Source organism: Chelmon rostratus, chromosome 3, assembly GCF_017976325.1.
Source record: "Chelmon rostratus isolate fCheRos1 chromosome 3, fCheRos1.pri, whole genome shotgun sequence".
Classification (NCBI taxonomy): Eukaryota; Metazoa; Chordata; class Actinopteri; order Chaetodontiformes; family Chaetodontidae; genus Chelmon; species Chelmon rostratus.
Window position 1 is genome coordinate 19,615,531 of NC_055660.1, and position 25,679 is coordinate 19,641,209.

At 45.3% G+C, this 25,679-nt stretch overlaps 1 protein-coding gene across 1 annotated transcript in view; it reads left to right on the plus strand.

Annotated features, from left to right (window-relative positions):
• The window catches only part of ntn1a (netrin 1a), a 56,484-nt gene that overhangs the window by 11,009 nt on the left and 19,796 nt on the right, over positions 1-25,679 (plus strand). Inside the window, exon 2 of the mRNA XM_041933884.1 lies at positions 20,317-20,505. Coding sequence (XP_041789818.1) covers positions 20,317-20,505 — 189 coding nt within the window. The remainder of the gene's footprint in view (positions 1-20,316; positions 20,506-25,679) is intronic.

The window sequence follows — 25,679 nt, forward strand, 5'->3', positions numbered from 1 at the left end:
GGAAATGAAAGGGGAGGAGGCTTTTGTATTTGCAGCAGCTCTGCGTTTGATTCAAGGTGAAAGTCCTGGCAAAAAAAACGTCTCTCTGGCAACAGTCGCGCTACTCGCCGACAGGACCACCTAGCACGAGCGTGAGCGCATCGGGCCCGAAGCAAGGGGTCCTTAACACTCACAGCTACAGATGATTAATGGCTGGACGAAGTTACACCCCGACACAGCAGCCTGCTGTGTAGATCAGGGCGCCCCCCTGCCGGTTCTGTAGCACACAGCTGTCGTCATGTGAGTGAACTGCAACCAGCTGGAACCTGCCTCTGAGGACTGGAGTGTCTGCGGTGGTTAATTATGTTGTAAATGTTTAGACTGCAGATGCAAATGAAGCTGCAATGGGTGTCTTTTAATGATAATAGATTTTAGCGGTCTGAACATGCATGGGTTGATCTGTTCTTTCACCTTTTTTATGCATCTCTTACGCACGTCTCTCTCGAACACACACACACAGTTGCAGAAAGCACCTGTGACAGATCAAGCAGAGTCAAACAGTTTCATTTTGCGTCAAACGTACTCACACGCTGCCAGAAAAAGCTTCCCTGGAATTCCTTGTGTGTGTCTGTGTGTGTGTGCGGACGCACGTTTGTGTGTGTGTGTGTGTTGTCGTTGAATAGCCGACAGCGATTTATCACCAGTGTCTTTGTCTTTCCCATATAAGTCATGGCACAGGCTGTGTATATGTGTGTGCGTGGCAGCCTGCAGGTCACCAGAGGTTTGTTGCACCCGGTCGTCATGGATGCCTTTAACTCACAATTGTGTGTGAGTGTGTGTGTGTCTATAACCAACAGTTATACAGACAGCTAAGAGTCATACATCATTTTTTATCTCTGTTTTTAAGGATGGCAGCCTGGCAGACCAAAACAAGCTGCATATGCCGGCAGCAGGTTGACACGGCTGCACAAAGAGATCTCAGTCAGCAGAGGTCAGCACAAAGTAGACAGATTTACAGTAAACTCGAGGAAAGGATACTTTGTAGGCAGTGCTTTCTCTTTGGCTGATTTGTAGGATTTTCTGATTAAAAGTAAGAAGCTCATAGCTTGTTGCTGGAGAGATTTTGCAGCATGGGATCATGTTTGGCGTTTCAACAGGTGCCTAAATGTGCATCTGTGTTTGACGGCCATATAACACCAAAGGCTTGCGTACGTGCGTGGATTCGTTCGGTTGTGTGACATGGAATGCAGACTTCTGGAAGGGTGCTCGGGGTAAGTTTTCGGGGTCATCTCAATTTGCCAGGGGTGATCCCAGGTTAATCCATCACTCATTAGCTCTCACAGATAAGACATGTAGCGGGGTGAGGGGCTGCTCCACACTTTCTCTCTCAGCCGCCTCACACGAGGCCACACCATGCTCTGCCTCTCTGTCTCTCAAAAAACAGTAAAAAAAAGGAAAAAAGAAATGGAGAGCATCTGATGGATTTAACGCCATGCCCTCTCCTCTTCTGCCAAACACTTTTTCTTCCTCATTAACCCCTTCCCCTCGCTGGCCCTGCTCCCTCTGAGGACAATGCAGCCAATTAATTAGGCTCGGTGTCCAGCCGAGAACAGAGAGGAGCTCGGGAAAAGCGCTGGCCTCGGCTGATTTAGCGGCTCAGTAGAGGGCCCTTTATGGAGAGAGAGGACAGTGAAAGAGAGACTATGGGGGGTGACTTGACGATGCAGAGAGAGACCTGAAGACACAGTGAGAGAGTGAGGGAGGGCGAGAGAGATAAAGACAGAGAGAGGCTCTTGACGCAGCGTGCTACCAGTAAGTGCTGTTTAAATAGCTTCCACTGCTGTTGCTGGGTCTTGCAGGCTGAGGGCTTCCTCTATAGCCGTAATGTGGTGTGTGTGTGTGTGTGTGTGTGCTTTTGTGTGTGTGTGTGTGTGTGTGTGTGTGTGCAGGGGCTCCTCAGCAGCTGTGGGGGAAGAATCAGTCCCCTCTCTGCTTCTAATAACAAAAGGCCCGTATCACTGGAGGATGACAAAGCAAACAAATGGGCCTAATTACCGGGGGGGTGGGGTGGGGGGTCGATTAGGAAATTATCAGGAAATTGAGTCATTAATGGTAATATTTGTGTTATGAGATGATAGTTCATGGCAAAAAATTCATTTATAAATGGGGCCCCTCTGTGTTTTCTCTGAAGCTAAGACCTGGACTTGTGTGACACAGGGGGGAAAACTTGGCCTCGGCCTCGCTCCCTCCGTCTATCTCCCGCTCTCCAACCTCAAGAGACGCTCGCAAATATTGAAATGATTATGCACCAGGTCTCTGTAGGTATCCAGATGTCCATCTGATGATAAAAAAAGAACCTGGAGAATGCGTTTCACCTTCTTCCCTCTCCCCCCGTTGGAGCGCCCCTCCCTTGTTTTGGATGTATTTTTCCTCTCTGGCATTCTCCTGCGTGGCCGGGAAGGACGGGTCGTTGGCTGGAGATGAAAGTTGAGGTGGAGTATGAGGGATAACCGACGGGAGATGATTCTCCTGTCTCCCCGGGTGTCTGTGGAAGACGGGAAGAGTGGGGTGAGGAAAGAGGTGGACGGATGGAGAGATGGAGCCCAGCCAGAGCCTCCTCGGCCTCGTCTTTCCCCCGGTCTGTCGGGGCTGTGGGAGTATGAACAGTAGCTGGTGCAGACCCTGTTCCTGTCACTAATTTGTAGCTTTTGCAGAATTTTTAAATGCAGTCTTTTTTTAATATTAAGCTCACTCCGCTTCCTGCAACTGTGAGTCAGAGAAATTGAATTTGTATACTAATAATTTGTTTCGCCAGTTATGTTTTGAGTGGAATTTCTGCTTCAGTTATGTTCCCCGGCAACGCTTCCTCTTGTGCTCTGCTCACTGTATGTGCTGCACACCAGTCCTGAGGAGGCTGTCAGGGTGGATGCTGGTCCTGCAAAGAGGAGTCCTGCTTGTGAGGTTTAGGCATCAAAAGCGCTTTGGGTCAGTTCAGGGAAAGATTGTGGTTTCAGTTAAATGTTAATGAAGTTAATAAAGTTACTCATTGAACCAAAACCACTGTCTTTCTCTGACCTTAGCCAAGAGCTGCGTGTGCCCTAAACATAACCAGAGAAGAATATGAGCTATGAGCAGAAATTAGGCAAAACAAATAGAAATGTTTTTGCTGCTGCAAATTATTTGGATGTAATTTTGATGCCCTGCAAAAACATTCATGCACTAACACATAGGACACATTTCAGTCATATTCAGTCTTGTTTCACTTTGACTAGAAGTCCCAGAAAGCAGGCTAATAAGACAAATCAATAAAGGGAAACAGCAACACACAAAACAATCTGGATATAAGTAAGTGATAATAATTGCTCTCTTTTTGGCAGTTGAGATAAATAAAATATACTGAAAGTTCTAATGAGGGGTTAAATGTTTGATATCGTATTGGTTTTCTAATAATAACCAGGTTTTGTACATCAACTTAACTGTTTTGAGTCCGTAAACCAACAAGAGGAACTACTTTCTGAGCAAGAATTCTTTAGAGACATTGTTCTACATTTCATTTCACTTCTCGCTATTTTGCAGCTGCAAAGTCCCATCAGAAGAGCTGATAAATTATTTGTCTTCAAGAAAGCCACGATGGCCTTTGTCCTGCCTCCCTGTGACGGCCACCGCTTCATTATAAGGGAAAAAACGAGCAGCGCAGTTTCCACTTCTAGAAGGAAAGACAGTATTGGGTTTCTGTGAGCGGTGGGCGGGAAATGAAATTAAACTCAGAGCCCCAATAACAAACAAGGTCAGTGAAAAAATAAAGAAAGAGGTGATTGAAAACAAAGATAGGGAGAAAAAAGAAACAGAAGAGCGGGATTTAAGGAAAAGAACAACAGTGGCTAGTGTTGGGTTGCTGCCTCGGCCAGTGGCCTCATCGGAAATGACACCTCTCTTGCAAACACGGAGGATTTCATATTTCAGATGGAACAGTGCGGATTACTGTGTGGGCAAGTTGTGAACGTGTTGACGGGGGGCATTTGCACAGAAGGGAAAATAGATATTAGAAACAAGTGTTTTCAGAAGCACGCCACCATAAAAAGTCGTTAAATCTCGACAACTGGATCGAGTCGAGGCACATCAAACGTCGTCATCAGCTGCAAGATGTTAAGGCACAAACCCTGCCGTAAGAGGTCGAGCCATTTTCTGAAGTCATTTCATTAGATTAACTTTAAGTGGCCTATTTGATAATTATAGTCAATTTTCCAGGCCCGCTGAGCAGCGCAATCATCCTGTAGCTGAGAGTCAACCTGGTGCCAGAGCAAATATAAAGAAATATACAGAATCAATAGCACACTGGGGGTGATATTATTCCTGACAGAAATTACACAACCACTTACATTTCACTGGAAAGCACAGTGTGTTCACCGGCCGGGCAGCGCGCGGAAGTCGCAGTGTGTGGATGGAAACCTGCGAGCTGACACTGAACCCGTCGCAGCTTCTTTTTCCTCGGCGCCCTTAAACTGATAATCTGCTTTAAGCTTTTTGAATTCTCCCTCCTCGTCCTGCGGGCAAACGTCCCCGCGATTCTACACCTCACAGTTTATGTGAAGCGCCGGGCAGGAAGTTACTCGCCCTTCATACAGTGAGGTGGAAAATAGAGGTGTGCAGGTCAGGGAGATGGATGGGTGTGCAACATGTCCAGTGAGCATGCTAACGTGACTGTGTGGCAGTGGTCCTAGCCTAAAGATACCTTAATGTAATTTGTTTAACCACAGTCTCCCTTTAACATTAACCCTGCAGTAGTTGGCATGCACAGAATTGTGTTACCATCACATAATGCTTTTGTTATCTTCAAAACTACATATATAACATACAAACAAATATAAAAACAACTGAATCATTCAGTCCTATATGCAGTTTCTGTTTCATGCAGGTGTTTCATTTTGATCAGCTGGGCTGCAGGGTGTCATGCCGCCTCTTTTATCACCCAGGACTTGTATTGTAGCTCTATAAATATCGAGCTGCTGCAGCCTTCTCCAGAAAGTTTTTCAACCTTTGGCTCAGCCTGGTCTGAATAAATCATCATTTGAAATGAGACGTAAGACAAATAGAGAGGCGTTCCACCACCTGCCTTTAATCTTTTATGTGTGAGGCATCAATAAATCCTCAGTTCATCTCCCTCACTGCTCGACAAGCGTCGTAGGTTTTCTGTTCAGAGAGTGCTGCCGCCCTCCTGTTTGCTTTCCTTTCCAGCGAGATAAAACTTTCTTTGTTCTTCCTTTCTGAGTTTCAACTTGCACTTGCTGTTATCTTAAAAATAACAACCATTGTCTGTCGTCACGTTATTAGCGCAGCAAAATTGTGCTTTCATTGCAAAGTTTACTCTCAGCGTGTGTCAGCCGTTTGCTTGCTCTGGCAAAGACCAGTCCTTCCCTCACTAATTGCCTTCTACCGATGACTAAATTACAATGAGGTTTTGGGTTTCTGCATCAGAGGGGTCTCTTTTCCTCCTTCTCCACTTCCCCAACTGTATCCTTCCTGCCTGAGTCTGAAGTGTCACATTCGCTTATGGAAGATATGAAGTGCCGTGATTTTTGTTTCCCCCCAGAAGAGAAAAAACAACCTTGAAGGGCTACTGTTCCAACATTTCAATTAGAGCAGTGGATATATGTAAATGTGTGTATATGCAGTGTTTATATGTATCAGCATACATGCATGCTTTTACGCACGGGGGCCAAATTCGCGCAGAGCAGCAGGCACAATGCCACAGCAGAGGAGTGCAGTAAATGTGGTTCTGGAGCCAGTACAGTAAAAACATCTCCGCTCCATCAGTGTCAGAAACAATCTGCATGGACCAAACCAGCTGCCACACCGCCCGAATACGCCAGTCTGCTGTAGCTGCTGCAGGGCGGCAGCACGCTCCTGTTTTTACACTCATAACAAACCTGGCAGTTACTCTTATTCTGAAAGGAGGCTGCTGGCTTGAATATATGTCCTGAGCTGTAGTGAATAGCTCACAGGAAATAATGAAAACTAGCAAAATAGCAAAAATGTGAAAATGTGCTTTATTTTTTTTTTACAACGAAATGCCAAATAGCTGAACTACAATATCAAAGCAGAACAACTGAAACGCATGCATGCACTGTACCGGCATGTCCGATGATATTTATTATGGGTTTTCAAATGAATCATGGTTGATTAAAATTGCCTCTTTTTTTAAATACAAATAAATGTAATTAATTGTAACAGGTGTTGAATAAATCTGTCCTCACAGGCAGGACAAATGTAAATGAGCAAGAATTTAACATTATCTTCACATCTTTGATGATGTCTATATATATTTGAATCCCGGTGATGCCACTGGTTTAATATTCATGGCTGCAGTGAGAAATCAGACCTCCCTTGATGAACATTATATCTCGCTGTTCTCTGCCTGCTTCTACCTGCCTTTTTGCAACATAACTATATAATACTGCGGCAGATCTTAGCATATTCTGCCAACTGTCAGCATGCCATCGCTGTGGTTGAATCTGTGAAGTGATTTACAGTCATAATTGTGGGCGGCTGAGCGTGGACAGTGCGCCTCTTATGCTCAAGTGGAAGGATCTAAAATGAGCTGCTCTGAAAACCAACACTGAATGTGTTTGATTCACATTCATGGCATCGTATTCCTGATGGCCTCAGAGTCTGACTCACGATAGCTGAGGCTGAAACCCAGCAAAGACTTCTTTTTAGAGCAACATGTGCCATGAAAGTGATGCATATGCATGCGCACACTCTTGCCACATTTTGATCCTTTTGATCCTCTCCCGCTCTTTGAAATGTGGCCGCCTTGCTCCCCGCCACTTACTGTAACTGTGCACACGCTCGCTCCTCAGAAGGCAAACTAGTACTAGTGAGTTTGAGAGATGATGATGCAGTCACAAAAGTGCCGATCATGGCTTAATGACTCAGCTCGGAGTTCGTCTTGTCACTCGCTGGTGTTCCCCGTCCGTCACCGATTCCTTCTAAGCTGTAAGTTGTCACTCCTGCTTCTCCCGGCGCAGTAATGTCTGCAGGTCGTCTTGCTCATTGGTTCTGTAGCATCAGCTTTTCTGCCACAGCCAGGCGAAATCTCTCTGCTGCTGCTTCCAAGAAAAACGCCTAAGCTGTGACAGATGCGATGCCCGCTGCTGGCTTCACACTCCATTTATGACCGAGGCATCTACACCGAGCGGACTCTAAAGCCTGGAACATGGGTGGGAGAAAACATGTGCTGCCACGGCAACAAATTGTTTCCCCCTGTCCGCGCTCAAAGGTGCACACACTGAGGGGTTTCAGATAAAAAGAGGCAGGACATTGAGGAATTCAGGTTAAAGTTTAAGAGCGTGCCGTTTTCAAAAATGGATGAGAGCTGAGGACAATATGAGGAGAAGGGGGAAATGAAAAGAGGACAATAAACGTGCCACAGTGAAGGAACTGTGCTGTGGGGTTTTCAGATTTATGGCTTTCAGCGGCTTCCCGCTCACTCCCTCCTCTGGATAGGAGACTTGGTGGCAAGAAGTCAAAAATGCACAGTGCACACACACACACACACACACACACACACACACACACACACACACACACACACACACAGACCTCTTCAGCTACATTTCCCTCATCATTCCCCCGCATGTTGCTGTCTGCTTGAAGTCTGCCTTTAAGGCCAGATGCAGTAAAGAAGTGCGATATGTACCGAGCTGATCAGTGTTCCCAGGTTCTGATTTATCTTGGCAGTTAAAATGTCTCCCTGATTGCACACGTTGACGTCCTGGCCTCACCGTCTGTTTACGCTCTCGCTCATACCGCTGGATAATCAGGCGCTGCTCCTGTAGCACACAGCGTGGCTTGTTTGTCTTTTTTTTTTTTACTTTAATCTTTTAGCTTAAGTTCAGTTTGTCTTCTGCTGGAGCTGCAGAGTCTTAAATGTGATTTTCTCTGGCAGCGTGTGGTTTTAATATGTATGGGAGTGGCCAGCTTGCTCTTTGCATTACGATTGAAGTCCTGCAAAGTGATGCACATGCGAGCACGTGTAAAACCACCACTGCTGACACTCAAGCAGCCATTTCCACAATGCAGTCCTGCGCTCACAGTAATCAGACAGGGCTGTTAAGATGATTTCCACTGCAGCCTGCCCGCCCCGACTAGTGTTGATAGTAATTGGCAGGTTGTAAAAGAGCTACAGAAGGTCAGGCAGCTAAGTGGTGGAACTTGCAGTGCAGCAGTGTCTTTTTTTTAAACTCTGTCTTAGTTGAGATTTATTTCTGTTCAGTTCCATCTCGCCACTCCGCCGTTCCCCTTTGTCACCAGATGAACTGTGTTTCAGGTAGTTCAGCTCCTCTCCTCTCTGTGTGACTGCCCAGCTGAAGCCGTTTTCATGGCTTATGAATTTTATAGAGAAATTTGTCTCAACAGTCAGAGCACCACACGCTAATGACATCTGCAGCAGGGAAGGCCCCGTTTTCCCCTGAGGAAGAAGGAAAGCTGGAGGAGGAGGAGGAGGTGGAGGAGGGTCACGGCCCATTTCGGAGGAGTGGTGACTTAGTGATGGGGACTTGACAAAGGAATGTAGGGGGTGTATGTGAAGGTCAAAGGTTTCCCACCTGCCTAGCATTGTCCCTGTGCTGCAGTTGCTAATGAGACTACAATAAAATGCTGTTGAGCAAAGCTTAAATTAAGCATTTACAGCCCGGAGAGGTGAGGATCCTGCAGAGAGCTGTTGGGACTAATGACCAAGATCACACTATTGCTAGCTACAGATATTGATTTACTCCAATAGGTTTTGGATTATGTGACATTTAAATTTAGAGGTCCGAGCACAGAAAGTGAGGCTGACTCAGTAGCTGTTGTAGAGATTTCAGACTTTCCGTGTGACCCTCCTCTGCAGAGGGACTGGCCCAGGAAATGTAGACTTTTTTCTGAGCACTTTAAGAATTATTTTGTTAATGTTGGCTTGGACGAAAAGAAAAAAGTCTTTAAAGTGCTCAGAAAAAAATGGGATTTTGAATTACCAGATTTCCAAAAACACATGGGCAGTTCCACCTGTAGTGGAAGATCAGGATGGATGGGAGCCACCACAGCAGCCACATGGTGGAACGTTTACTGCTGTTTCTGAGGTCAAGCATGAAATTTCAGTGTGAACAACAGGTGAAGCCGAAAGGGAAAAATTTCCTGGAAACTGCCTGTGTCAGTAACCTTCGTCATATTTCGGTCAAACATTTACCAGCAGAAATAAATCCAAGAGAGAATTCCTTTCTCATCCCTAATCCAAGACTCATCTGCTTATCCTTAAGGCTGAGTCAGTTCGTTATTGGAAAACTTTCCAACATAAGGTAGGGAGCGCCTCCTCCCACAGGGCTCCTCTTCGCATACTGTAGGTGAGAAATGGAAATGAAATGCAAGAAAGAAACAGATGAACAATTATGATGGTTGATGAAGATATCCAGTGTCTTTCCCTCTAAGAATCACAAAGGAGGAAGCGCTCTCCGCCTTTTTCCTGCCTGAAGGGCCAAATTAAATCATCTAATCTTCTAATCATCTAATCTTCAAACGCTGTTTATTTTCTCAGCTCGCAGCCGCCAATCAGCGTTGGCCGACTGCACTCTGTTGCAGTGAAAAACCTTTAGTCAACGTTGTTGGAGCGGCCTTAATTGCAGAGGCTGTGGGGTTAGTATGAATCACGGCGATGGAGGAGCGGGAGCTAGCCCAGCGTATGTTCCCTCTCATTGTCTAGCACTGACAGCACGGGCCCATCCCTGTCAGCCTCGGGGCCAGCAACGCACAAGACGACCTGCCAGGAGTTATGTGAACCCTAAACACCGTGGATCTGCTGGTCCCATAGAAACCAAACTCGCAGAGTAAATAGACTGGAGGTGATGTTTGACATGAGCAGAGAGAGCCCTTGTTTGGGGAAGATTTGGAGATCAGTCTCGCGTGTTTCCGATGCGCGTCCTCTCCGTGAAAGCCCGAGTGGGGTTAGGTAATGGCTGGATGTAAAACAATAGAGAGAAAGTCTGTGGAGAAACCTTATTATAGTTGGCATTGACAGCCAGGTTGATGGCGCGGAGCTGCGCTGCGGTTGCGAACCCTTGCGCAATTGATTTACACCGAACACTTGATGAGGAGGAGTCTCAGATAGTTCACACTGTGATTATCAGATCAGACCCTGATGGCAGAAAGCAGCGTCAGCCACTTGTTTCAGTAATCCACCTTCGCTTTGAAAAGGAGACACTGCTCCATCAGTCAATGCGTTTACACCCCGTTCCCACTCATAGCCCTTCAATAAAAACCCAACTGCTCTCCTATAAGTAAAAGCAGAGATTTTTCCTGCAAAAAGGAAACTGTAAATCCAGTTAGTTCCAATCGTCAGCTCGCTCGGGAAGCATCTTTTGCCGTTGTGCCACGGCATCCGTTCACACATGAGGCTCCTGAACGTGGAGGTGATTCGGCTCTGCCAACGCTGTCAGCTCAGGTCTCTCAGAGATGTATGCGTAATAGAAATGTACAGGATGCATTCACCGTCGAAGCTATCTGGCAAACAGTGTGCTATCCTGTTAGACTGTATTATGTTGTCACACAGCGGAGCGTTGTTTGGACTCTACCAAAGTTTGCGTGGATGCTGCATCGCTCCTAAAGCTGTCAGTCCCTCACGCTATTAAGACAGCTGCTCTTAGTGGGTATTGTTCAGCGGGGCGCTATGGGGACCTGACAGGCCTAAGGAATCTTTTTTTCACCCTAAAGGGCCTTTCACTGCTATAGCCCTGAATAGGAGCTGCCAATGTCATCCTCCATCCATGGCATTTTTATGGCATAGCTGACATACACACAACGCACTCCCGTCAGCCCCTCCGTGGCTCTTGCCGGGCTCCCTTTATTCCCGCACTGTATGTCAGCCGGTGTTTTCCCATCGACATGAATCCGAGGAGATCTTTTCCAGGCAGCGCCACTTTATCTTGGAATTACTCGCGCAAACAGTCACACGGAGCACACACACACATTCTTAAGAGCGATGGGCGCACAAATAAAGACAGATGGGCAGAGAGAGTCTCTCTCATGCAGGTGCACACGCTTTCACGCACACACACCTTCTCACACACACCACTTAGACAAAAGACCCTTGATTACTCAGCAAATGGATGCACCACTGATCACAGGCCAGCCCTTTTACAAACTGGCCTATTATGCGGTCTCAGCGTGGGGTGGAAGTGTAGCAGGGGCCCGAAGCAGTGTGGCTGTTGAGGGCTGAAGGACTCTGAGTGTGTGTGTGTGTGTGTGTGTGCACGCGCGCTAAGGCTGAGAAGTGCTCCCATGCTGCGCCGTCTAACGAGAGGGCAGGTCAGCCATTAAATGGGCACTAATGCGGGAAATTGGAGGCCATTAGGCCTTTCTTTGTTGTTGTGCCTCTGTGTGGCTAGTCAGTCTCTTGAAAAAGGAAAGGTCTTATTAGCCCCCACATGAAGACACGGAGTGAAAATATGGGCCATTTAGCTCGGCACGGCGCAGGCTGGCCCGCCGCTGCAGGTTCGTGCACATGAATGTAATGTGGCTTTACAGTCACATTTATATTTTCAGTGTGCGTCTAAAAGTTTGCAGGCTTGTAGGAAAAGATATTTTCAGAGCAAAAGTTTAGAGTCAACAAAAGTGATCCTATACAATCAGAACTCCAGTCAGACACCCGAGAACATATAATATATTCCAGTATATGTAGATTTTTCACAGAAAATCTCTCCATTTTCAGATCTAGTCATTTTGTGGATTGAAAATACGACCTTTACGTGTATCCAAATGATGCCTTTGTGTCCTTCTTCAGTGCTGCAGGACTTTCTAAACATGTCCAGCAGCGCAGTTACTGTGAAAAGCAGGATTTCTACAAAAACCTGCAGCTATTAGATTGAGGAAAGTTACTTTGCTAACTGCCAGCCACACAGAAAATGAATGCAGAGATCATAGAAACTAGAATAGCAGATATGGGATGAGAGAACAGTCATCGGCACACACAGAATGACAACGAGAAATGAAAGAACAAAAATGTGTGTGATTACTCAAATTTGATGATTGCTATAATAGTTCATTCAGTCTGATCGCAGCGACGGTTGCTCTGTGCTGAGAGGTGGCTCGTAGAGGCCGCTGTGTAAATATGCAGTCGTGTATTTACTTTGCAGGTCTACTGTAAATCCGTTGCTTAATATTAACCTTTGCTCCACTGCTAATAGCTTCACGAGGGATCCCTGCTGAGGAAAGGCGGCTCTCACAGCTCTTTAATTGCGTCGGTCAGATAATCAGACTCCATTTTATCCCCCACCGACAGAACGTGCACCGTAGACTCCGTCTGCACTGGGAGCTGCATAATTGACCCGATATGAGAAAACATCCCAGTGCTGAATTATGAAATAGAGAAAGGGGAAATAAATAAACAGCTCGACTGATATGAAAAAAAGGTCAGACAAGTGCATAAAGGCTGCCTGACCTCAAATGGAATCTGTCCGCTGGAAATCAGTCCTCGCCGCATATTTAATCTGCCTTTGATAGCCCTGCAGGACTGATGAATATTCTGTGTGACTTGATCTCAATCAGCCAAGTCTCCTCGAGTCAGGCCTGGGATTTAACAAGCAGCCGGCTGATCTCCTTCCCCTCCTCTGTCCACCTCATCTTTTCTTTTCCCAGCATTTTTTCCTCCTTATCTCTATACTCTCCTTATTCTTTTTCACATCCTTCATACAGTGTGTGTGTGTGTGTGCGTGGGTGTGGGTGTGTGTGTGTGTGAGGCAAACCGCTTATTAAAAATACAGAGGCTGTGAAACATGGCCTTCTTTGGGAGCAGCTGAGATCCAGAGTTTAGCTGGGGTCATTAGAGACCGAGCGAAGAGGGCTAGAGAGCTCACAGGGGGCTAAAGTGCTGCAGCTAATTGGCTGCAATAAAGGAATTAAATTAGCCTGATATAATCTCTGCAGTGGGCGCCTCGTCCTCCTTTCTCTTCCCTCTTCCCAGAACGTTCCCTAGTACACGCTGACCATGTCCACGCACCCAGACGCGTTGACCTTAAACTCCCCGCACACTTCATATATCCTCCACCACACCAGCCTCGTCCCCTTCTCGCTGGATGCTTCTCTCACCCTCTCTGCAGCATTGCCCTGAAAGGGTTACTTTGTTTTACTTTCAGACTGAACACCTTCCCGTTTGTTTGTGGATTTCAACAAATTTGTATTTCTTCGTATGGATCTTGCAAAAGCCGTCTGAATCGTCATTGCTGGTAGTGTTTTGAGCTCATGTTGCGAGTTGTTGTGCTGTCATGGAGTCCTGTTTATTCAGACTATATGGATTTTTGTCACTAAGAGTAGAAATAAGAAATGTTTTCAGAAACATATCAAAGGAAAAAGAGAACAGACCTTCTGTGTCTGTATGAAGATAAATCACATTTTCATAATATGTTAAGACATTTGTTTATTTCATACAGCAATTAAACATATTGTGGCAACAAATTATTACAGACAAATGACTTATGTTTTAAAAGGATTAATTGAGCTGGAAAGGGTAAATGACATTTATATAAAGGCATAATTGGTTTTAAAGAGAACATCAACCCAAAACACTGAGTTGAGCGCTTCATCTATCATCTGAATCCCTCAAATTCCCTCAATTAGCTTTCATTTTATTTGGAAATTCCAGCCTTTATCGCGCTGGTGTCTGGATCAACAAACAGGAGATAAAGAGCAGCATCGCTCTAATTTCTAAGAGGCTAAATAAACAGTTGCCATGATTTATACGTAACAGGGAGGAAAATACACAGAACAGCTTGGTAACAGAGTGAATATAAATATTGCTGTAATTTCACATCACTCCGTGTTTTGGCTCAACAGTTATTATGGAGGCTTTAAAAAAAATTAATTCTTCAGTTGTTTTGGGAGAAACAGTCATTATCAGCCATGCCCCATTATTTTTCCATAGTGAAATTCCATCGTCGGTGCATCACATTTGCACATTCGTGTGGTCCGATGTCAGCCTAACAAGAGGCACTGCAGTCACTTGTCACCCAGTTAATGCATTTTAATCGTTCCTCCCTGAGAAAATATCAACACAGAATTAATCTGGCCACAAAATGATTGTTTGGGATGTCTGTGCTCCACAAGATCCCAGACATTAAAGGATAATACCACCGTTGTTCTTTGTCACTTTGTGCCAATTGTTGAAATGTTGTCCCAGTACAGTGCTTACAGTGACTTTTTTTCCCCCCGGCTGGTGTCTGTTTACAGTCGGGATCCTTACATAAATATCTGAGCTCATCTAGCGCCATTCATTCAAGTATAGAAAAAACAACAAGATATTTTATGACAGCGAACATGAAGCCAGAATTTGCGCCTTCATACCTGCATTATCATGATTTTTGTTCTTACTGATGCTGTATTTGGTTGCCTCCTGCAGAAGTGGAGTGCAACTGAGTACAATTACTTAGATTGCTACAGATTATGGGTACTCCATTTCGTGGCAGTTTATATTTTTATTGCAGTACAATTTGAAGGGGTTATTGCACTTTTTAATCTACAGTCTGTTTGACAGCAGTTACTCTGCAAATAAAGATTTTACATACAAACACATATAATGATCTTATAAAATATGATCTGTTGTGGAATACACTACTCAACCACATGTAAAACAGATTCACATTTGCTCCTCTTCAACCAGCTACAACAGTATAATTCTGCTTAATAATAAGATGAAGATATAATATATGTCTGTACAACACTATTATATAATTTTCTGTTTTGCATGTTTGCTTTTGATAAGTACATTTTGCTAATAATAATTATGTGCTTTTACTTGTGATGGAGCATTTTGACAGTGCCGTCTTGCCACTTTCACTTAAAGGATCTTCCACCACGCAGCACCGTTCAATTACTTGACATCTACTGACAGAAATGAGAGTCTCTGCCAAGAATTAATCCTTCACAACTATGGTGCTTTTACAACCTTTCAGTCAGATTTATGCCTTTTCATTTGAGGAACCTTTATTATCCAGGACAGCAGACAGATGGCTTATCTTTAATGCCTTTGTATGTCTTTGAATTGCCTTGCTGTTGAAAAGTGCTGTACAAATAAACCAGCCTTGTCTGTTAAAAAAAAAAAAAAAGCAAATATGAAAAAGGAATCATGTCCTGGAGTGAAAAATGGAAAAAGATGTTTGGACACGTGCTGCAGGAAAAACAGGCGGTGATGTTTGTGACTGCAGTATTTGCCTTTAATCTGTGAGAAACAAACAAACAAACAGCGATTACAGCCAAACGCAGCGGTTTCATCGGATTGCCCTCATGGCATTTGCTCTGCGTCTTTTGCCCGCGTGTGTCACATGATCGTGCACTGACACATCGGTTGCTCACACTCTGGATGTCTGAAATGGATCCATGTGGGGTTTTGTGTCCGACACACATCTGATCCTGCGTTTGGACGCGTCAGCAGCAAACCTACCAAACTTTCCCGGCATGTGTGTCATGTTTCCATCATCGACCCCTGAGAGAGAGAGAACGCAGGGTGTGTGTGTGTGTGTGTGTGTGTGTGTGTGTGTGAGAGATGAGATGCTTTACAGACTGACATGATTTAATTTAATGCACCATAACGTATAGGGAGGTATCAGGTTGTTCCAGATATTTTGGGCCACAGCTTATAAAAACATTTTCAAAACTAAGTCACATTATACACTTCTTTAAAGTTTCCGTCCAACCTCTCCCAACCCCAAACACGGCAGAGGACACCCAATATTTTTCTCATTTTCTCTCTAGGGCGGTTTTAGAAGTTAATCTGATTGCTTTTGGGAGCGCCCGTAGGATTAAAAGCGAAGTGTTCATGTGAAGACTCCCCTTGGTGTTTGTTTAAAAGCGGGGGACAGAGCTCCTGCCGGCCCCTGCTCGCAGGCGGTGGTGTTGGGTTTTGGTTTTCAGCGGGGAGGCTGACATCTCCTGAGATCTGCGGGAAAGGTGACGGCAAAATCTTTGTCAGAGCCTCCCCAAACTATTTGAGTGACAGTGTGGATGCTCAGATATCTAATACAGATGTATGAGCTGTCCCTTTTATTTTTTCTTCATTTGTGCCTTTATGTTTGTGCGAGTGAGCAGCCACAACAACAAGCCCAACCCAGCATGTGGATTTAGCGTGAAAGTGGCGGAGATCAGTCGCTTGAGTGTCTCTTCGCCACAAATCGAGGCTGTGACCGACATCCCTCAATTACCAGGCTTATCGTCAGTGCGACGAGCTTAACCTCAACCTCCAGCTCCGTCGCTTCTTCCCTCTAATTAGCAGAGGGAAGGCCGCCTCTGTGCTGCCTGCGAGACTGAGGTCAGTTGATAGAGGCTGGGAACCACTCAAAGAAACTAATTACCCAACTTTCCAAAACACACTCATGCACCAGGTCGAGGCCCCCGTGCCTCCTCGGATGTGCGGGAACCAGCGACGCCCGATAAACAAATCGGTTTCCTGTTAAATTCTGCAGTCGGAGGTTAAAACAGCTACAAGATGCAAAATGTGGCTTTTTGTGTGTGTGTGTCATCTCAGATAGTTGTGGTCCACATTACGGGAGGAGTTGAAAAGCTTCGGGTAAGCTTAGCTTTATCCAGCTAACTCAATTACTCTTGTTTTAAAGGTATCAGTTCACACTTCTGTCTACTGCTCACCTGGGGGCGGTTACAGCCGGCCACTGACACACTAATCCAGCCTGAAGCAGTTAGCTTGATGGAAAACAGGCCAATCATTTAAGGTGTCCTTGAAAATGCCGTCTCTGTTAAGATGAATAAAACTTCATTAGATTATAAATTACAAAGCTATTCAAGTTGTGATCATTTTTAATAGAATAATAATTTCTCTCATTCTGCATTTTCTTCTGGTATTTATCGCTATTTTAATTCTTACGTGATACCTTTTCTCATATTAACAACATTGAGCAAACGTTTCTTCAAAGTACACCTGGTGCAACTGGCATGTGTGCATGTGTGTGTGTGTGTGTGTGTGTTTCAGCATGAATGGCAGCAGCAGCTTTTGTTTTCTTCTGAAGGTGTGTGAGCTGATTGCTTGGCTGAAATGAACTACAGCTCAGCTTTTGTGTGTCTCTACTGAAGGGCAGACACCCTGAATCCTGCTGGTTGTAAAGAGCAGGCGTGAGGAATGTGTGTGTGTGGGGGGGGTGGGGGCTTTAGCTTTTGGTTTTAGCTCAGTTCTCCGCTCTGTTTTTAAGTCAGTTTTTAGCCTTTAGAATTTACCATGAGTGATCTCACGTCTTGCTCATGACAGACACGTTTCATGTCAGCGCTGTCCAGTCTCAGTTTGCTTCACCTCCATGAGAAAAATGCTGCAGCTGCTGCTTTGGCGTAGCCGCTGCAAAGTTTAAATGTGCTGTCGTTTTGACTTGGAGATTAAAATTTATACTAAATTGTGTTTTGACAGGAGGGAATTTATCAATCTGCCGTTGTTCTCTTGGCTCGACAAATGTGTTTCCACAACACAACAAACTGAAACTCGTGCTTCAGGATGCGCAGGGATGTGTTTGTGCTCGATGGCAAACCCAGATAGGTCTCGAGAAGAAGCGGCCTCAGAGTGATCGACGTGGCACGTCAAAATATGACAAACCGACATACGGCAACACCACAACATCACTTCGTGGCTGAATCTGATGCAAATGTACGTCCAAGTGAATACATAGCAGTTCTTGTTGAAAGCAGAGGCTTAGAGCAGAATGCCACTGGGGTATTTGATCATGACTGATACCACGAAGCACAAATTGAATATTTGCTCGATAGGGAATTATGAAAGGAAACAGGTAACTCCACGTGAATGGAGTGGATTGAACACCGAGACACCTGAATGACAAGCAGTTGTTTTATAACGACGCAGGTTGGCGTAGATGGCTGTACAAATCTTCCATTGTTTTTAATTAAATGTGCCTTCATTTAGACAGCGGTGCATGGCTGTAATGATGAAACTTTTAAAACATCAATTCCTCCTTTTTTTCTTTTTTTTTTCCCCCCGTGCAGACAGTGTAAGGGATATTGTGTGAACAAGCATACATCATGCTCAGTGTCAGTGAGTTTAGATAAAGTGCCTCTCACTCGTCCCCATTATCTGACATAATACCTTATGAAGCATGACACCATCAAACACAATGCGGCCTCCTGCCCCACACCTTCACATCCAGCTGGTCTGCTGTCACTTCTTCGATATCCAACATGCCTCCCAGGACAACAGCGTTATTCTCACCGGGGCGGTGCAGGCTAGAATTCCCCCGTCTTCCTTCAGAGAGGGTGTGAAACAATCTTTGTAGTGTAACAGAGACGTGTCTGCAGGTCTGAGGTCCGCTGCACCTCCCTCTACACTGATCCCTGTTACCTGCAGGCAGGCTCAGAGATGGCTTTCACCCACTGTGGCCCAGAGAAAAGCCCTTCAGCATTTACAGGCTGGATTGACAGCCAGCTCAGGTTTTCCAACACAGTGCCACAAATCACTTCAGAGCTGTCCGACAATTGAATCCATCATGTTATCAGTCGATCTCTCTGGCTAAAATAAATGGCAGTTCAGTCAAAAAATATCTATGGAGGAAGGAACTTTTATCCTTCAAATCAGTTTCTCGCAGACGCACACAAGCACGCACACACAGGTCGTGGCTGTCGGTGGGCTTTAAGGGGTTTTCCACTGGAGCCAGGAAGCAAAGAATCTGCTCTGCTGCATGAAAGGCTAACAACATGAGTCACGCACAGGTGTAAATCTAGCTCAGGACAACAATGACGACATGAGATCTGTGTCACCTTAAGGAAAGGATAGGTCTAAATCCTGGACACACAGGAGTGAAGATGATCATTTTAACCTGAATTTCCTCGTATTTTTCTAGAAAACAGAACAGAAATATCATCGTCTTGTGGTCTCATGGCAGTAAAAGATTTGTTGCACTGCAGTCATTCCATAGTAAAGACCAACAGTGTGAAGAGAACAAGCAGAGACATCATTAATTAAACCCCTACTGTACTGCAGGGAAGACGGAAAGCCAAGTCACTACTGATAAGGCACAGAGCTGCTGTGTGCGTGTGTGTGTGTGAGTGTGTGTGTGTGTGTGTGTTTGTGTGCACTGTATGTGTATTTTAGAAAAGATATTGTAATTAGGTCCTTGGAGTGGAGAGAAGGCATCTCGGGGGTCCCAAACAAACATACACATGCAGAAAAAAAACACACACCCAGAAACTCACATGCTAAACACACAAACGCACACATACACACTCACACACACCAGTGAGAATCCACATTGAGGGCTGGTGAGGGAAATGAGCGCTGTTCCCGGCCTTCCTCCATTATGATGGGCAAATGATGAAAAGAGCTGTGTGAAGAGGTGGTGCAGAAAAACATGCACAGAAGAACCAACCAGGGGACCCCAGCTGGACCCAGATAACCCCCGTTTCCACACATACACACATGTCGAGTACAGTATGTACCCACACACAGTAGAGCCACACACTGTATCAGAAGCGCTGCTGTTAATAATGCATGAATGTGTCTGCGGTGGTGGTGGAGGACCGGTGTCTCGGACGGCCGGCCTTAATGAAGTTGGGCACGTCTGCCTCACTCCGCTGCCAGGAAGTCATGAATAAACATCAGCCGGCTAATTAAACTCCGCGCCGGCAACTGTACTCATCAGTAAACAAGCGGCAGCCAGGGGTCTCGCACACGCTCGCAGGGATTCGCAGGGAATGCGGGAATGGTAATACCAGACGCTCACTTTCTGTTCAGTGCAGTTTGCACTCTGGAGAGCAGGCGAGGACCTTGAGGAGAAGAACTGGAGAAAGAAAACGGGAGTGAAGAGTAATTGAGTAAAAGACAGAAAAAGGAGACAGCTGGAGAGAAAAAGGATGCAGCGTTCGACCTCATTATCAGAGGAGTTTAAGCTCTCTCCCTCAGTGTCTGTGGTGGCTCTGCATCCAGACTTCAGTCACGAAAGATCCCGGAAATGACAATAATTAACTCACAGAAAATACTAATTTCTGATTGGCTGGCAGATGTACATTGAGAGTGTGTGTAAGCGTCAACACTTTAACTAAAGTTATAAATGAGGCTCTTGAAAATCCCTTTCATGTGTTTTTGCACTAAATCCTCCACACTGGTCCTTTAAACTGACAGCAAATAAACTTAAAGAAGGTGTAAGTGAGGAATGGATTCATTTAATCACTGCAGACCTCATCATGTTTGCACGCCATTGTGCATTATCACATACGTGTTATTATCACTAACTAGTATTAAGACATACATCCTGCTGTTACATATTTGTCTCAGCCTCATTTAACCATTTGCCTCCCGTTTTGTTCCCCCCACAGCCTGCAACTGCAACCTTCACGCCCGGAGGTGCCGTTTCAACATGGAGCTGTACAAGCTGTCGGGAAGGAAGAGCGGAGGGGTCTGCCTCAACTGTCGCCATAACACAGCCGGACGCCACTGCCACTACTGCCAGGAGGGCTACTACAGAGACCTGTCCAAACCCATCTCGCACAGGAAAGCCTGCAAAGGTACAGCGCCTGTGTTCTGCTGTTGGTCCCGTTCTTTTCTGGCCGCCACGGTCGCCTTCAGCCATTTCTGTGATCAGTCAACTTAAACGCTGCTTTTGCAGCAACATGATCGGAGTTCTGTAAAATTTCAGTTGCTTCCCGAGCTGAGATAGTTTTAGATGTATTACAGGAAGTGGGGAAAGCCAGCAGTCTTTTCATTCCTGAGCCTGTCTCGCCCTCATCTCCCTCTGTCAGCGGAGATGAGTTGGGGGTCTGTTGGGATTGTGGAGGTCGTGGTGGTATGGGCGGGTTGGGCTGGGTGTTCCCTCATCAACAGTTGAGTTATTTGGCTCCTTTCAAAGTGGGAGGGGGGGCAGTTAGGGGATGACAGGACAAGCAAAACAAACAGAGCTGAGGTGTGAAGTGATGCCCGCTGCAGGTCAAAGACGAATGAGAACCAAGGATGATCGGTGGCCGGGCTGCAGGAGGGAGAGAAAAGGAAAGGAGGAGACAAAACTGAGGTTCAGAGGGGTGGCAAGAGAGTGAAAGATGGGAGGGAGGGAGTGTAAGAAGAAGAGGAAGAAGAGGAGGACAAGAGGAGCACGCCCCCACACAGGTGTGCTCCCCACTAAGTGCTGGATGAATCGCCTGCCATCAGCCCTCGCCATAGCTAATAAGGGTCAAAGAAAGAGAGGAGGAGGAGGAGGAGGAAGAGGTGGAGGGTGATTGAAAAGAGAGAGGGTATGTTTTCTCACCTCTGCTATAGCTGCAGGAGCTGAATCCCTGTGCAAACAAGCCCAGAGACACCTCAGAGTCACTGCGTATAGATGCAGCTTGCCCACACACACACGCACACACACACGCACACACACACGCACACAGACACACACACACAGAAATGCTTGCATACCTGTTTGAGGATTTCAGAGCGCTCACCTCCAAATGCAGCCCGCGAGGAAATATTAGCTGCCTGCTGACAGTTTAAGCCTGAGTTTTCTCATATCTTTCACCAAGGAGTAAATAAATAAGCTGTCCAATCAGTTAGTTTGACAGAAGGCATGTCTGAAGAGAGGAACACGTGCAAAAGAATCAGCGTTCGGACAAGGCAGCGGTTTGTGAAGATTTGTCTTATTCAGCTGTGCATGTGACTAACACAGTCAATAAAATGTGTTTTGATCCATCAGTGCAGATTTTTTTTACCTTTTCCCTTTTCACAGAGCTCCATGAGGACATGCTTCACGCTGCAGCAACCAAAACATAACGTGTTGCATTTAGTCTCATTAAATTCCTGCCATGCAGCTGCCTTATCAAGCACATTTCATTCTCTGCATGTACATAAATTCATAGCAAAAGCTCTCTGACAAACGCATCCTTTTATTCACCCCTCCTGCCACTCATGAGCGATACTCCTAAACTGACATTAACACCTCTCCGTGGCTTTGGGCCCATTCTCCTGTCGAGCAGGAATGCAAACACACATTCATCACGACGGGACGCCGCGTATCATTAACCCCTATCCTCTGCTGTCTCTGCCAGGCGAGCTAATCGTGGAGATTTAACCTCTCTTCCTCTGTTGTTGTTTTTACATCCCTGCTCATGTGTCCAAGGCTCGATTCTTTCAGCATCCCATAACTCAACTTTCATGGGGGTTTGTTTCTCTTAGCAGGACAAGTTAGATGCCTCAAGGTCCTGCCGTGCATCTCGCGTTGAATCTGTTTATTTGTACTTGCAGACAAAAGATAGAGTTTAAAATATACAGTAGACAAATGCAGTATTAATGTACTGCATGTGTGTAATGGCTGTTGCAAATTAGGAAGATCTGTGCCAAAATACAGTGTTTTTATCTTGTCTGGTAAATAATTCAATCATATTTGAATCAGTAATTAACTGGATTATTTACAGATTTCCTCTAATGCCGTACACATTTTAGATGATGGAGACCTTTGCATTTTTAATCAGCAAACAAATGATGAACCCGGCGTTTTTTCCGATGATTACAGGCTGCTTTTCACCACTTTGTTTATTGCCAACACTGTCGGGTTTGCTAGCCACTGAAATGAGAGACCTTGGACGCACGCAGGCAACATCTGGGTCACCAGAAGAGAACAAATTCATGACGGGATCAGTCGCAGAACCAAATGAAAGCAAAAAAAAATCATGAGCGGAAACCTCACTTCATGTAACGATAAAATGCTTTCACCATAACTAGAAAACGTCCCGCCCCCAGTAAGAAAAATCACTTTCCACTGATGTGGAAATCTGCTCTCATTCGACGACGATGACTAATTTGATGTTCGGAAACTTTGGATACATGAGTCATGAAGCGAAAGTCAAAACAGCGAGTCGAAAGCTGTGAAAAATGCACCTGGTATGGACCTCTGGCATCTGGTGTAAACTAGTCATGTATAGTACAAAGTGCATCTGGATATGTGGGGCTAACTCTGTATTCTGTGTGTAAAGCTTTTTGATAACCAGCGCTGCTGATCTGCAGCCTGACAGGAACCTCCTTCATCTTCATCTGTCCTCTGTGCATGGATTCTGTCTCTGTGCAAGCTGCCTTTATCATCGTTTTTCACTCGCTGTCGCCGGGGGAAACGTGCCGCTAATGTGACGTGCACATGCATCATTTAGTCTTTTTCAGACTTGAATCGACAGAGTCGATAGTCCGCTTGTACTTCTTAGTGTTTAAAAAACTTCAATTATGTTAAAACATCAGCTGAAACAATGAGTCGATCAATCGATTAGTCAGCCGACACCAATTTTGATAATGAATTGCTTTGTGTTTTGGACAAAATAAGCAATCTGAAGACTCAGAGAGCACTGAAGCGACCATTTTTCACTATTTTCTGACACTTTAACGACCAAAATGTGAATAAATGGCCTGAAAACACAACTGCCAGATTGGTCAATATTGAAAACAGACATTAGCTGCGGCTCTTATTATTATTCTGATCATATTGATGTCATTCTCATTACTCAGTCCCTTCATGCACAGTTTCACTGGGCTGTAACCCAGAAATACAGCATCAGTGCGCTTTGTTCGTCCCATGCACCCTCAGTGGGATTTCAGCAACAACAGTTCAATCTGAGCTATAATAGCATTATTGTTACAAGATAATGACAGTCCCATAGGCTCATAGCAGGAGTGCAGTCACACACTCATTACATCAGAGTCTCCAAACTAGGAAATACTAAATCATCTCACCCACGTAAACTTCTGACTCCTCCGCTGCCTCTCACTAAAATCTAAACACATTTCATCATCATTTATGAAATTGTCAGCTTACCCAAACGGTTTTGTTCAATTTAATCCATGAAATTTGCCAGCGTTTACGCACCTCCCACCTCTCCCAGCCTTCTGTAATTATAAGCAAACACTGTCCACGTCCTACGGAGGTATTCAGTTACATCAAAACAGACTTACAATAAAGATCTGTGGTAATTACCCCGAGCTGACAAATGATACGAAGCATGAACTGTTTCTTTTGCCAATGAAAACAGTTTTGCAAACTATATTTGGAGAGTCACAGATGAAGACTTTAAAGACGTGTGTCATTGTGCTGCATGCTCTCTCTCTCTCTCTGTTAATAGTATTAAAGTTACCACACACAGCTTTTTCCCTGTACGTCAAACACCTTCGTGTGCTGTCAAAGTCCCGCCGTGCCAAAGTCTCTCAGGTTTACCACATCATAACTCAAGATAATTCAATGAAACTCAAACCGCGGAACTAATTTCTGTCCGCTCCTCAAGCAGCATGAGCGCTGCACCGAAGTGACAGCAATTAAGAAGTTTGGTTATTTATTGAACTCAAAGAGAGAGAGAGAGAGAGAGAGAGACCTTTGCTGTGTGGCTTTTGGAAGAGAACGAGCGCAGGTCGAGGAGCACAAGAGTTTGCTTTTATACGTGTAATACAATCCTCCTCGAAAGCAGCTCATTTCCATAGGAGGCCATTACCAGTAAAAGAGAGCCGCAGACCAGCAGCAGCTCAGCGGAGTGAGCTGCGCCCGGTGGCTACACTTACATGCCGAAATGTGTAACTTCACCCCTCATTGAGTACGAGCGTAAACAGGGACTACGATTCAAGCCGCTCTTGTTTGTCTCTTTAACTGTTTGAGACCTCTGAGTAAAACACTCTGACAGAGATGCTGAAAGTTAAACTCGGGAAGGTGATGGTGAGATTTGAAAAGGCAAAGAGATGCAGCGCTCTGGGTGGTCTATGAAGACACCTTACGTATAACTGAGAGAACAAATGTCAGTCTGTGGTAACAATCTGTTTAATCAGCTGTCTTTAAAACCTTAACTTTGTTTTAAAAGTTAGTTATTTTCCTAAAAGAACGCGTCCCGATGTGGAGCCTGCAGTATGTTGGACGCCACTGATAACGACGCCAAGTAACGAGCCCTGCCCCTGATTAGTCCTCCTCAGTGGACTCTCTAAGCTCAATATAATCAAGCTTGGGCAGGTTGGTGTCGGTTCAGGGACTAATGTATTGAATTCAGGGCACCGCGATCAAATCAGAACATCATATAATTACATCGGTCAGTGGGATGATGAGGAACATATTTTCATACAGAGGGAAATTAGGCTTTGATTGAGGGATGGTCCGTTTCAATCAGAATAACATGCTTAAAAAACCCCACTCCCCTCTCCTCAGCATATGTCTTCCATTGACACAGAAGGCTTTTTTTATTGACCACATATAAAATGTTTTCTGCTAGGGATTTGAAAAAATATTGCTTTTCATGACTTCACTTTTAGCTTTGGATTTCCATGGGGTGTGCTCGCGTCTGCGTGTTTTCAATTTAGAACGGGGCACATGTGCGGCGCCTTGCACCAAACATCGTTCACGAAACAAGGCCGCGTCCAAACATTTCAGGCTCGCCCTGCGGCCAAAAGCGTGACCGCTCGGGCCGTAGCGGCCTGTTATCCCGATCAATAAAACACCAAACGGCACAGCGAGCAAGACGCATCCTCTACGAGATAAACAAGTCATTGAGACGGCTGTTTTTGTCCAGCAACCCTGTTGCATCTATCTCTTCCTGCTCTGCAAAGATACTTGCGGAAGAGCAGAAACCTAATTATAATAGAACACAGACTCGGGCAGCTTGGCTTCACTCCAGGGCCAACAAATTATTCTTATTGGCACAGAACACACAAACCAAAGTGGGGGAGCGGAGTTCAGACTTCAAACACCGGC